Genomic DNA, 13,561 nt, shown 5'->3' with positions numbered 1-13,561 from the left:
ATACAGGAAATGGAAATTTCTGGTGGAAATAAATGGTTTGTAACTCTTTCTGAGGAAACCTTGTCAGTAACCTGCCAAAATTCAAGGGTTTATATACTTAATCTAGAGGTTCTTCTTCTAGGAATCTGTCCCACAGACAACAGTCACACGAGAACAGAAAGATGTATAATCAAAGTTGTGTATTTTTTTATTGCTTAGCTAGTAAAAATAAAGAGTAAAACAAAAAGTAGATTCTGAAAGAAAAGAAAGAAAACCAAGACTGAAGGAAGGAGAGAGTTCCACATAACAATGACAACGGAATCATGCCCAGTACAGGTTGTTAATGGAAAAATGTGCAGTGTAATTCAGCACCATCTATGTGAAAATGAGAGGGAGGTACTTCTATTCTTTGTAGTGTGTTCAACATTTCTGGAAGGCTGGACGGTGGTTAACTCTAGAAAGTGTGTCTGGAAATTTTACTTTTTACCTTACAATCTTCTTTGCTGTTGGGATATTTTAACCATGGGCGAATACTAATTTTGAAATAAAAAGCTCCTTTTTTTTTTTTTAAAAACTTTTACAAATGAAAAAGAGAAATTCCATCTGTTTAAGGAAAGTTTCTGTGGACAACACAGAGTTTTAGTTTTTCACCTCTCTTAAATAATATATTTTCAACTCGATTGAATAAATGAAAGATTCTAAATTCAGCTTCTCTGTCTAGCATTCTCTCTATCTGCCCATCCATTTCTTCCTGGCGATATACATCTGGTGTAATACATATATTACAAGTATGACATAATATAATAAAATATTATAAAATAGGAACTTTCCTGGTGGTCCAGTAGCTAAGACTCTGAATTTCCAATGCAGGGGACCCAAATTTGATCTAACTGGGAAGGGAACTAGATCCTACATGCCACAACTAAGAGTTTGCAAGCCGCAACTAAATATCCCTCATGCCACAACAAAGATCAAAGATCTTGTGTGCAGCAAGTAAAACCTGGTGCAGCCAAATAAATAAATATTAAAAAAAAAAAAAAAAGTGCGGGGGTGGCTCAGTGGTAAAGAATCTGCCTGCCAATGCAGGAGACATGAGTTAGATTCCTGATCTGGGAAGATCCCACAGGCTGCGGCGCAACGAAGCCCACGAACCACAACTACTGAGCCTGTGCTCTAGAGTCCGGGAACTGCAGCCACCGCAGCCCATGGGCCTGGAGCCCGTGCTCCACCAGAGAAGCCGCTGGAATGAAGAGCCCGTGCACTCCGACGAAGAACAGTCCCCACTCACTACAACTAGGGAGAAGCCTGCACAGCAACAAAGACTCAGCACAGCCAAAGTTAATAAAATTACTTTTTTTTAATATCATAAAATGACAGATACTGAGGAGCTGCCAGCTGCATGTGAAACAGTCAGTTCCCCCGTATTTGTCACTCTCCTGCTTCAACTCTCAGCGGCTCCTGTGCTAAATTGCTTTAGTCTCTGTGACCCCATGGACTGTAGCCTGCCAGGCTCCTCTGTCCGTGGGATTCTCCAGGCGAGAGTACTGGAGTGGGTTGCCATGCCCTCCCCCAGGGGATCTTCCCCACCAGTCTCCTATGTCTCTGGCATTGGCAGGCAGCTTCTTTACCACTAGCACTTCCCTGGTGGCTCAGACGGTAAAGCGTCTGCCTGCGATGTGGGAGACCCGGGTTCAATCCGTGGGTCAGGAAGGTCTCCTGGAGAAGGCAATGACACCCCACTCCAGTACTCTTGCCTGGAAAATCCCATGGACGGAGGAGCCTGGTGGGCTACAGTCCATGGGGTCACAAAGAGCTGGACGCGACTGAGCGACTTCACTTTCTTTACCACTAGCGCCACCTGGGAAGCCCAGAGGCTCCCAAGCACCTTCAAATTAAGTCCCTACTCCCAAGCTAGACATTCACTGTGCTTCATCATCTAGCTCCTGTATACATTTGCCCCGAGCTCTTGACACTGCTCTTCCCAGCTCCTAAGAAGCCTGAATTATACTCACACCAAATTATGTGTGGGTTCCCCATTGTAATTCCACACCACAATGCCTTTGAAAATGTATCTTTTCTTGCTTTATACTCATCCTTTGAGACTTGGCTCAGAAAAGAGCTCTTCAGGAAAGACACGCCCTAGATCCCCTCTACATTTTATGTGTGCCTTTATTATCACACTTAACACACTATCTTGCACATACGTAGAGAATCCCCCATCAATGTGTAAGCCTCGTGAATCTTGGTGTGTCTAGCATACAGCACAAGGCCTGATGAGAAGGAGTTGCTTGATGTGTTTTTAAATGAATGGATGGATTTATAAAACATGGACGGTCCAATGGTTAAGACTTTAACCTTCCAATGCAGGGGATACGGGTGTGATCCCTGGTCAGGGAGCTAAGATTCCACATGCCAAAAGAAACGCTGAAATATAAAACAGAAGCAGTATTTTAACAAATTCAGTAAAGACTTTAAAAAGTAAAATGCCTTAAAAAAATAAATCAGTTATCCTCTGGATACACTCTGCATCTCTCTTGGGTTTCAGCTCCTCCCTACCTCAGTTCCAGTGCAACAGGCCTCCCCAAGGCATTATAGTGCGGTTCCCATAACAATGACTCGAGTGTCAATCATGCTGCCAGTGCATCTTATGTAGGGAAGGGGTCACTTAAAAATGCACCAAGTCAACCTGTATGTATCATTTCCCTAGAGAAGGAAATGGCAACCCACTCTAGTATTCTTGCCTGGAAAATCCCATGGACAGAGGAACCTGGTGGGCTATAGTTCGTGGGGTCACAGAGTTGGATACCACCAAGCACATGTATTATTTAAATCTTGACAGTGTACCTGTAGGCAGATGCCTGAATTTTTCTTCCTTCCCATAGTTAGCCTCTCTCCAAACAAGCTCAGATAGCAACCTGCTTTGTTTGGCAAATTGATGAATGGGGACATGATTCAATACGCCCGGTTGTATGACATAGCCAGTAGCATTGCCATTTTGTTTATGGGGTGTTGGATAAAAATACTCAGGAATTTACTTCCAGTGGAGGGACCACCTGTTAGCTGGAAACATTCAAGAGGGAAATCTGGGCAGGCAGCTCCCTTGAGAAGTTCCATCACCAGCCTCATCCCCCCTCCCTACTCCCAACCCTGCCCCCAACAAACTGCCTCTTCAAAGCCTGGCAACGTGGGTACCTTAGCCCTTTGATTGCCTGAGCTGTTCTGCCAGCACCTGGAGAGATGCCCAGTTAGCTCTTCCCCAACCTGAAGGAGGGCAGAGCTGGACTGGATGTCAAGCGTTGCTTCAGTGGCCAGGAGAGAAGTGGATCTTGATGTAGGTGTAGAAACTAGGGAGAAAAGAAGTGTGAGAGAAGGATGGGAGGTGGGGAGGAAACGCAACTGTTGGGCAGAAAACTCGGCCAGTGCAGCCAGGATCACTCCCACCTTACCTCCAGGCCTCTGTGGTGGATATGCGGGAGGGCTGGGAGGCTAGGGGTTACTACGAAGGAGGTGTGACCCTGTCTGGGAGCTGTGACCGGGCAGGAACGGAGCCGCCTATATTTGAGTCTTACCTGCAGTAGCCAGAACAGAGCTGATCAACAGACACCTTCCAAGCTGAGCGGGAAAGGAGGCAACCGGAGGGCAACACAGCAGAAGGCCTGGAGTTTTCCAAGACAAAACAAACTGGAGACAATCCTACAGGTGTAGGGAAAGGATAACGCCTTCTCAGGACTCGCTGTCTGAAAACATGAAACAGCAAGAACAGAACACCAGGCAGGAACCATGTGAGAAAGGGGAAAGGGTGAGGCACAGAGGAGAGGGTCAGAGTCCACGCTGAGGCCAGAGGCGCCAGACATTGCAGCAAAGGACGGACATTCCGTGCACAACCCCTGACGGCGTGTGCATCTGCCTGGGCGAGGCCATCTTGCTGGCCTTGCTGGCAGGCTGGTCTGAGGAAGGCAGCGTCACTTAGGACAAAAATTACTTTCTCTTCTCCTGTAGAGAAACATCTAGAGGAGAGAGCTGAAATGTACAGTAAATCTGTAAAATCTGAAACGACCTGTATGGACTACTGGTGACGAGTGGAAGGAGGGGGCTGCTGTTCATGCCTTGACTCTTGTCACTGTGAGGACATCAGGAGGGTCAGGAAAGGGGCAGCACCAAATTTTAAGACTCTTGCATGCCTACATTGCACTCGATCTTCATTTTGTGTTTGTGTTTTTTTTTTTTGTTTGTTTGTTTTGGCTGTGCCATGTGGCATGCTGGACCTTGGTTCCCTGAACAGGGATCAAACCTGTGTCCCTTGCATTGGGAGCGAGGAGTCTTAACCACTGGACCGCCGGGGAAGTTCCTATACCACACTCTAAAATGAGTCCTATGACAAAATTAGCCAGTCATGCAACCGATGGTATGACTCAAGCCCAGAAACAGTGAAGGCAGAATCACCATGGTTTTTTGTTTTTTGTTTTTTACAAAATAAGGATCAAAGGATGTCCTTTGAAATTTGAGATATACTTACAGTACATATTTTAAAAGAATTATTTCACACAGCAAGCAGAACGATAGGCTTTAATGACTCAGACATATTTATGAATGACCGAGATAGAAATGGCTACTCAGCAGAATGATGCTAATTTTTAAGGACAGTCATTCTATTCTACCAAAAGACTGCAGTTGGGTGACAGGAACACCATTAGCACGTCAGTCAGCTTCCATGTGGCAATCCTTTAATTCCTCTGAGACAAATTTCATGAAAATAGTTTTGGAAACCAAGTGGTATTACTACTACTACTATTTTATATGTATATTTAAAATATTCTATTTTTATTTTCTTGGTTATATTTATTTTTATTTAATTATTTGGCTGCACTGGGTCTTAGCTGTGACATGTGAACTCTTTATTTGCAGCATGTGGGATCTAGTTCCCTGACCAGGGATTGGAATCTGTGCCCCATGCACTGGGAGCTCAGAGTCTTAGCCACTGGACCACCAGGGAAGTCCCCTAATATTCTCACAAAATTAGGTGCCGTCCCATTCAAGTAACACTGCATTGACCAGAGAAAATTGACATTAACCATATTCAGTCTAAAATGTTTTTGGAAACAACCTTATGCACAAGTGAAAAGGTTTAAAGGTAAATCCTGGAATGGAAGACTTCTTGTGTAGATAAGGAAGGCTTTAAAGGAATTGAAAATATGCTGTAAAAAATTCTTAAACATGTAAATGAGTCAAAAATAAATGAAGATGCATGATGCTAAGTTGCTTCAGTCCTGTCTGACTCTTTGGGACCCCATGGACTGTAGCCCACCAGACTCCTCTGTCCATGGGATTCTCCAGGCAAGAACACTGGAGTGGGTTGCCATGCCCTCCTCCAGGGGATCTTCCTGACCCAGGGATCAAACCTGCATCTCTTGTGTCTCCTGCATTGGCAGGCGGGTTCTTTACCACTAGTGCCACCTGGGAAGCCCAAAGGAAGATATGTGATACCAAATAGAAAAATTACAATATCTGTAATGTTAGGAGAAATGATAGAAAGAGTCAAAGGTATTTACTTCCAGCAGTAGATAATACTGAGAGACAGGAAATATCAATACTTAAATCCTCATAAATAGTTTGTGGCTTTTAAAAACATCTGGAGGGCCATAAGTAAGTCTGGAGGCTTCCCTCGTGGTCCAGCGTGCAATACAAGGGACACTGGGTTGATCACTTGTCGGGGACGATCCCACGTGCTGCGGGGCAACAGAGCTCGTGTGCCACAGCTACTGAGCCCGCGCTATAGAGCCTGTGCTCTATGAGAGCAGCCAGCGAAATGAGCAGCTCACACACTACAGAAGAACCCCTGCTCGCTAGAGAAAGCCCGCACACAGCAAGGAAGAGCCAGCACAGCCAAAAAGAAACAAATTATTTTGAAATTCTATTTTTTTTAAAGTAAGTCTGATAGGCCCCAGGGGTAAATTTGATTGCTTTTTTTTTTTTCCGTCTCTTAGAAATGGAGAAAACTGAAGCAAAATTTGGAGAAGTCACTTTGTAAAATAAGAGATGGGTCCCCTGCTGTCCTTCTGAAGTCACAGGTACCACAACCAAGCTTCCTTCTGGATTAGCCAGGATTCCAATCTTTTGTTCCTTAAAAATGCAAGACCTGGAAGAGGAGCCCGGTCAGATTTCCATTCAGCAAACAACTCAGGGTTTACTAAAACTTACACTGGAAACAACCTCAAAAGCGAACTTTGATGGAGGGTATTTTTGTTAAAAAAAAGTTTCTAAGCAAAAATGCAGGCTGAGTTTTTTTGTTTTGTTTTTTACTTACTCTATCACAAGTGCCATGGTAAGTTTAAGCATCTTCAGGTTTGAATCAGTAGAATAAAATGTGCTTGTCTTATGTGTGTCTGTTGGGTAAATCCTCAGGGGATTTGTGAAAGAAGGTACCTGGTCATTAACTGTTGGCTCTTCATCTGTCTCTGTCCTAACCTCCATAGGCATCCAGGGTCTACTTGGCTGCTCTTTCAAAGCTCAAAGCCATAGCACACAGCAATCAGATCTACCCAGATCTCTCCCCTTCTTACAACGCCTATTCTTCAAAACTGTATACATATTCCTCTTTTCTCCCAAATCTAAACCTAATCGTTAGGTAGCAAGTATGAGACAAAAAAAAAAAAAAAAAAAGCAGCAGCAGCACATTCATACTAAAGTGTCAATGACTAATAGTGATGCTTAGCAAGTCATCTCTTAGAAGGGGTAGCTTAGTCTTAAAGAGCTGCTTATTGGCCAAATAAGTATATTTTCCATTTTTTTCTGCACACATAGGCACACTTTATTCTTTCCTGCCTGAGAGTATTATAAGATTTAGTTATTTTCAATAGAAACGGTAGCTGGGACGATACTGAGAAAAGTTGTTGAGTTGGAGGTGACAGTTTCAGTACGTTGGTGAAGGGGAAGAGGTAAGGGAAAGTTTGAGCAGGGAAGGTTTTGGTTCCTTGAGCTTCATTTTCTCTTCCTTATTTTTATGCTGATCAGAGCTTTTTTTCTTTCCTCATCAAGAGACTTTTTAGTCCTTCTTGGCCTTATTTCTTCTGCTCCTGCTAACAAGCTAGAAGCTGAATTATGTACTCATTCTGAAAATGTTCCTTTAGGCTCTTTCTTTTGGACTTTCTAGCCAGTGAAGAGAGTAAGTAGGTACTGTGCTGTATGCAAATGTAGGCATATTTGTCCGTGTGGGCAAAAGGGAGGGGGGCATTTCGCAAAATGCCTTTAGAACAAAACCAAACTTTTGAGATGGAATATTTTATAGCTTCATGACAATAAAGTCAAACTTTTCAGAAACAAAAAGCACAGAGGAATACTTATCTATAAAATACATTGGGGAAAAAGAAAACCACACACCAAACAAAACAGAAGACTAATACTTCAACAGTGAGTTCACCTCAAGCATTTCATGAATTTCACATGAACCACCCACTTTTTCTCTGTACCTCTGAAGAGTACCATATCAGCGGCAATAACACTCTGTTGTTCTAGTGCCAGATTTACATATCAACGTAGCCATGGCATTCCTGAGGGCAGAATATCGCACTGTTACCCTTGTTTGTGGTTTCTAAATAAGGTTAATTTTTGTTCCTTTACCCTCCTCATTTAATCTCATGCCACCCCCTGCCTCTCTTCAATCAGTGGTTTGTTTTTTTTTTCTTTGAATAGTTTTCCTCCTTTTCTTTCTGGGTCTCTGTATCATATTTGAGACTATCCACAAATTCACCATATAACTCTGCTGAGTTTTGAAAATCTTGATCACTCAGCCACAGACAAACAACTCTTTGAAAAGACAGGCCAGGGACAGAGAAGTAATGATGGGTCACTTCTAGGGTGACTCCAGGATACCTACTTCCCCAAATGTATGGTGTGTGTTAAGGTGGGTCAGAGGTTACCATGGTAGATTTCACAGCCACCTTTGCTTCTTTCTGGGCAGGTTTTGGCGTTCATTATTACTATTTCTAGATTGGAAATGGGTCTAGCACCAACTTGCATGACAGAATTGAATCAATCAATTTTTATTACCATTGACTGTTAGGAAAGGGCTGGAGAATTTTTAAATTCTTAGACTCATGTGTCAAGCTTAATGGAAAGCCAGTTGGAGGCCAACAAGCTATTTTAATGAGCTTCCTTTCTCTCTGACGTTCCCCAGGGGCTATGTGCCAAGCAGGCCCATGTGGCCCAGGGAGTAACAAGATCATCTTGACTCTGTTTGGACACCTGTGCTCTTTTAGCCAAGCAGTAATGGGAACAGGAGAAAGAGAGAGATGAGGACATGGAAGGCATGCAGATCGAGTGGGAGTGGGTGTGTGCCCTGGTGCTTAGGAATTCACTACAAGGAACTCCCCAGAAGCAACAGAGAAGATATGCCACAGGCCATCAGTGCCTCTATGTGGATTGTCTGATGGGCCTCCCTGATGGCTCAGATAGTAAAGAATCCGCTTGCAACGCAGGAGACCTAGGTTTGATCCCTGGGTTGGGAGGATCCCCTGGAGAACCCACTCCAGTATTCTGGCCTGGAAAATTCCATGGACTGTATAGCCCGTGGAGTCGCAAAGAGTCGGACATGACTGAGTGACTTTCACTTTTCTGAGAGTACATGAAAAAGCGTTGCACTGTATGTGTGCTGGGGAGGTAGGGATGGGGAGGGCAGGGAGGAGAAAATTATATGCTTGTTTTAAAGGAACTGCATGCTAAACAGGTTCCTTTTGAGAAGGCAATATAGGACAAAAAGATTGCAAAGCATGGATACAAAATATGCCCAGGACCCTGAGATTAGAGTCTTCATCTAAGCTTCCTCCCACTCCTTAAAAAAATAAAAAGTGTTCCGTTCACTTTTCCTTTCCTCTGAATCAGCCTGATGCTTGGCTCTACCTACCCACCCTGAACAACTTAACACAGAGACATTAAACTTGGTCTGTACCGTTCAGTGATTGTTCCTAGTCTCCTGTGTGTGTGTGACTTTCTCCTTCCTGGATTATAGACTCCTTGAGGATTAAAATGTACAGAAGCAAATAATTTCTTTTGTCCTTCCTCACCTCTTTGTTACAAATTCTGGGTATTTCTCAGCAAATGATTAACATATTTTAACACAGCACTCCTTCATAACATTTTATTCCCTTTGTTGTTCAGTCACTCAGTCATGTCCAACTCTTTGCGACCCCATGGACTGCAGCATGCCAGGCTTCCCTGTCCCTTACGATCTCCCAGAGTTTGCCCATGTTCATGTCCACTGAATCAGTGATGCCATCCAACCATCTCATCCTCTGTCGCCCTCTTCTGCCTTCAGTCTTTCCTAGCATCAGGGTCTCTTCCAAATGAGTTGGCTGCTCACATTAGGTGGCCAAAGTATTATTTTCTTTACCAAGTCTTATCTTATGATACAATTCAGAGTTTTTGATACAATTCAGAGTTTTTTTAAAGATTTTTTTGATGTGGACCTTTTTTTTTCATCTTTATTTTTTTTAATTTATTTTAAACTGAAGGATAATTACAGTATTGTGTTGGTTTCTGCCATACATTAATACAGATCAGCCATAGGTATACATGTCCGCTCTCTCTTGAGCCTCCTCCCACCTCCAACCCTATCCCACATTTCTAGGTTGTTACAGAGCCCCAGTTTGAGTTCCCTGCGTGCTAAGTCGCCTCAGTTGTGTTCGACTCTTTGCGACCCCATGAACTGTAGTCCACCAGGCTACAGACTCTGTCCACGGAATTCTCCAGCCAAGAATACTGGAGTGGGCTGCCATTTCCTTCTCCATGAGTTCCCTGAGTCATACAGCAAATTCCCGATGTGGACCACTGATACTGAATTTATTACAGTATTGCTCCTGTTTCAAGTTCTGGTGTTTTGGGCCTCAAGGCATGTGGGATCCTAGCTTCCCAAAGGATTGAACCACATCCCCTGCATTGGAAGGTGCAGTCTTAACCACTGGAGTGCCAGGGAAGTCTCCTGAGATTTTTTATAAATTAAGTTTTTAGTAAATAATTTAACATATTTCCACACTTTCTAAAGTGTGTTTATAGATTTTTAAAATTTAAAGTCCTATTCTAACTGTGTAATATTTCAAACATACAGAAATATGAAGGAAACAATACACCATACCTCCACCAAGAGATTTCATATATTTGTTCCATCTCTTTAAAAGCTGTGTCTGGGGACTTCCCTGGTGGTCCAATGGCTAGGACTCCACGCTCCCAATGCAGGGAGCCCAGGTTCAATCCCTGGTTGGGGAAATAGATCCCACATACTGCAACTAAGACCTGGCCCAGGCAAAAAAAAAAAAAAGTTAAATATTCAACTAACCACCCCAAGACCTTCTCCATCTAGTTCCTCTCTCCCTCCCTAGAGAATCTCCCTCCCCCTTCTGAATCTGGTCTACACACTACTTCCCTGGGAATGTTCAAATTTCCACTACCTGGCTCAAAAGGTCTTTAGTCCTCCTTCCTGAGGAGCTGGCGATTGTCAGCAGGGATGCAGGGAGTGTGACAAAGGACTAATCTGGAAGAATGGCAGCTCCACTCCAAAAAGGGGGCTTAGCAGGGCAAGGGGGTAGCTGGGGACAAGGACTGAGGCCTTACTGGGCGCTGAAGAGGCTAGAAGGAGGCGCAAAGGGACTCAGACCAAAGGAGTAGTAGGTGAGGGAAGAGGAAGAGAACCTGAAGGAGCACAGACTTGCACTCCCTGAACTGTCAGAGAGGATGTGGCTGGAGTCTCTACCTGGAATATGGTCTGCGGGTGACAGACGACCCCCGGCTGGGCAGACCTCACCTCATAAGCCCATGGACTGCAGCATGCCAGGCAACCCCACGTCATGACCTGTTAGGTGGCATTTACCTTTGAGGAACTGACCTGCTTTAGTTCCTCTGCAGCATTACATAGATTTGATGGAGATGATTCTGCTTTTCTATTTTTATTCTTCCTCAATTTGAAGTTGTCGGATAAAATAGAAGACACTTTCTCACAGACTTAGAGAAAGAACTTATGGTTACGGTGGGTGGGGGCGGGGGGGATAGTTAGGGAGCTGGGGGTGGACATGTACACACTGCTTTATTTAAAGTGGATAACAACAAAGACCTGCTGTAGAACACAGGGAACTCTGCTCAGTGTTATGTGGCAGCCTGGATGGGAGGGGAGTGTGGAAGAGAATGGACACATGTATATGTACGGCTGCGTCCCTTTGCTGTGCATCTGAAACTAGTTCACATCACTGTTAATCAGCTATACCCCAATACAAAAGAAAAAGTTAAAAAAAAAAAACCACCCAGTTGAGTCTGACTTTCAGACAAGCAAAGAATACTTTTTTAAAGTAAAAGTGCGTCTCAAATATTGCATGGTCATACTTATACTAAACAGGTATTTATCTGAAATTCAGATGTGAGTGTCCCGTATATTTATTGCTAAATTTGGTAACTCTACCTCAATTTGAATACAGGAAAGACTTGGCAAAGCACTTAGTAGGAGTCTGAAGAGAGAGTCAAAGGACTCTTCAGAACATTAATGAAGGCACCATTTTTGTCAAGTTCTCAATGGCCTAACACCGTTCAAAACAAGCCCACTGACTTTACTAAAAGTGGACAACGCCAAAACATACCTCCTTATTTATTATTGAGATGAAATTCTATACCATGATATTCACTTAAAGTATACAATTCAATAGTTTTTAGTATGGTCAGAGTTGTGCTGCTGTTGCTGCTGCTAAGTCGCTTCAGTCGTGTCAGACTCTGTGTGACCCCATAGACGGCAGCCCACCAGGCTCCCCCGTCCCTGGGATTCTCCAGGCAAGAACACTGGAGTGGGTTGCCATTTCCTTCTCCAATGCATGAAAGTGAAAAGTGAAAGGGAAGTCGCCCAGTCATGTCAGACTCTTCGCGACCCCACGGACTGCAGCGTACCAGGCTCCTCCATCCATGGGAGTTTCCAGGCAAGAGTATTGGAGTGGGCTGCCATTGCCTTCTCCAAGTTGCGCAGCTATCACTAACTCAATTTTAGAACAGTTTCACCACCTCAAAAGAAACCCAATACCCATCAATACACCCCATTCTGGCCTCCACCCCCCACTTCCACTATATTCCCCAACCCCAGCCCCTGCCAACCACTCACCAACTTTTTGTTGTTTTAAAGGTACCCATTCTGAACAGTTCGTTTAAATGGAATCCACCATATGCGATCTTTTGTGTCTTCTTTTACTCTTAAGTGTATTTTCAAGGCTCATCCACATTGCAGCAGGTATCAGAACCTCATTCATCATGAGTAATATTCCTTTTTATATAAATACCAGGATGGGTCTATCAGTTCATCCACCGTTGAACATTTGGGTTGTTTCCATTCGTTGACTACTATGAATAACGCTTCTAGGACTGAACATTACTGCGCAAGTTTTTGCGGGGACAAACAGTGTAATTTCTGGTGGAATTTTTGGCCATATGGTTAGCGCTTCCCTGGTGGCTCAGAGGTTAAAGCGTCTGCTTCCAACGCGGGAGACCCGGGTTTGATCCCTGGGTTGGGAAGATCCCCTGGAGAAGGAAATGGCAACCCACTCCAGTCTTCTTGCCTGGAGAAGCCCATGGACTGAGGAGCCTGGAGGGCTGCAGTCCACGGGGTCACAAAGAGTCGGACACGACTGAGTGACTTCAGTTACTTATGGTCTAACACTGGGAGGAACTGTCAAATGGTTTCTAGAAGCATCTACGATTTCACATTCTTTGTGGTTTTTTTTGGGGGGGGTGTTGTTTCTGAATTTTTAAAATAAACAATCTTCATGGTCTTCTCAGGGTCCGTGAAGAGGGCCTACTCCCAGGGACCGTCTTTCAGGGTTGCCTCTGCCAGGCCCCAACGGTCGCCACCCCGTCTCCAGGCCGCTGGAAACCACCGACCCAAACGTCTCTGAGCGCGCACTGTGGGAAACCTAGCTTCAGCTCCGCCCCCTCGGCGCTCCCCGGCAGAAAAACGGACGCCGCCTGGCTGAGGCTCTGTGGACATTGTAGTTTCCTTTCCAGTCCACCGCGCAGAGACCTCGGTGAGGGAAACTACAATCCCCAGAATGCTAGGGTGCTACGGCAGCCGAGCGGGCCAATCCGCGAGACGCGCTCCAGCCCACCCTCCGGTCCGGGCTGCTCTCCAGGGCGTCTGTAAACACAGCCAGAGCCTGTCATGGAGGGGGAGGAGGAGGGGGCGGCGGCAGCGAAGGGAGGCGTTCTGGGCCGCCTCCAGGGTCCGCTCTGCCATTCCTGAACTGGTCCCTCGTCCCCGTGACTGTGGCATCAGGGAACCGAACTGTTAGGCGAGAGGAGGCGGTCAGAACCATATCCCCTTCTTCCCCTGGGGCGGGGCCGGGCCGGACCAGGCCGGCTGAGCCGGGGGAGGGCCGGCCTGTCTGCCGAGATGGATGACAGTAAGGTAAGTCCTGGGTTTTGCACGCTCCGCTGCCGCCGCCGCCTGCTTGTCGCTAAGTGCCCGTCCCGCCGCTGAGCCTCAGCCCCGTAGTCCACCCAGCACCCAACAGACGTCTGCCTTAGACACCCCTGCGCCTCCAGCTATGACCCCAGGTATCCAGACAAG

The 13,561-nt window shown here is 45.2% G+C and overlaps 1 protein-coding gene and 1 long non-coding RNA gene across 2 annotated transcripts in view; one reads left to right on the top strand and one right to left on the bottom strand.

Annotated features, from left to right (window-relative positions):
- On the bottom strand, positions 2,367 to 3,753 carry LOC102176676. Its single transcript, XR_310034.3, has 3 exons — positions 3,549 to 3,753; positions 3,172 to 3,323; positions 2,367 to 2,403 (listed from the first exon to the last, which is right to left on the bottom strand). It is a non-coding gene; the product is annotated as an uncharacterized LOC102176676 (long non-coding RNA).
- The window catches only part of CREBL2 (cAMP responsive element binding protein like 2), a 29,574-nt gene continuing 29,102 nt past the window's right edge, over positions 13,090 to 13,561 (top strand). The window contains exon 1 of the mRNA XM_005680820.3: positions 13,090 to 13,399. Coding sequence (XP_005680877.1) covers positions 13,385 to 13,399 — 15 coding nt within the window. The 5' untranslated portion in view covers positions 13,090 to 13,384. The remainder of the gene's footprint in view (positions 13,400 to 13,561) is intronic.

The sequence above is a fragment of the Capra hircus genome, chromosome 5, assembly GCF_001704415.2.
Source record: "Capra hircus breed San Clemente chromosome 5, ASM170441v1, whole genome shotgun sequence".
In the NCBI taxonomy this organism is placed as follows: domain Eukaryota; kingdom Metazoa; phylum Chordata; class Mammalia; order Artiodactyla; family Bovidae; genus Capra; species Capra hircus.
This window is presented reverse-complemented; position numbering and strand designations above follow the sequence as displayed.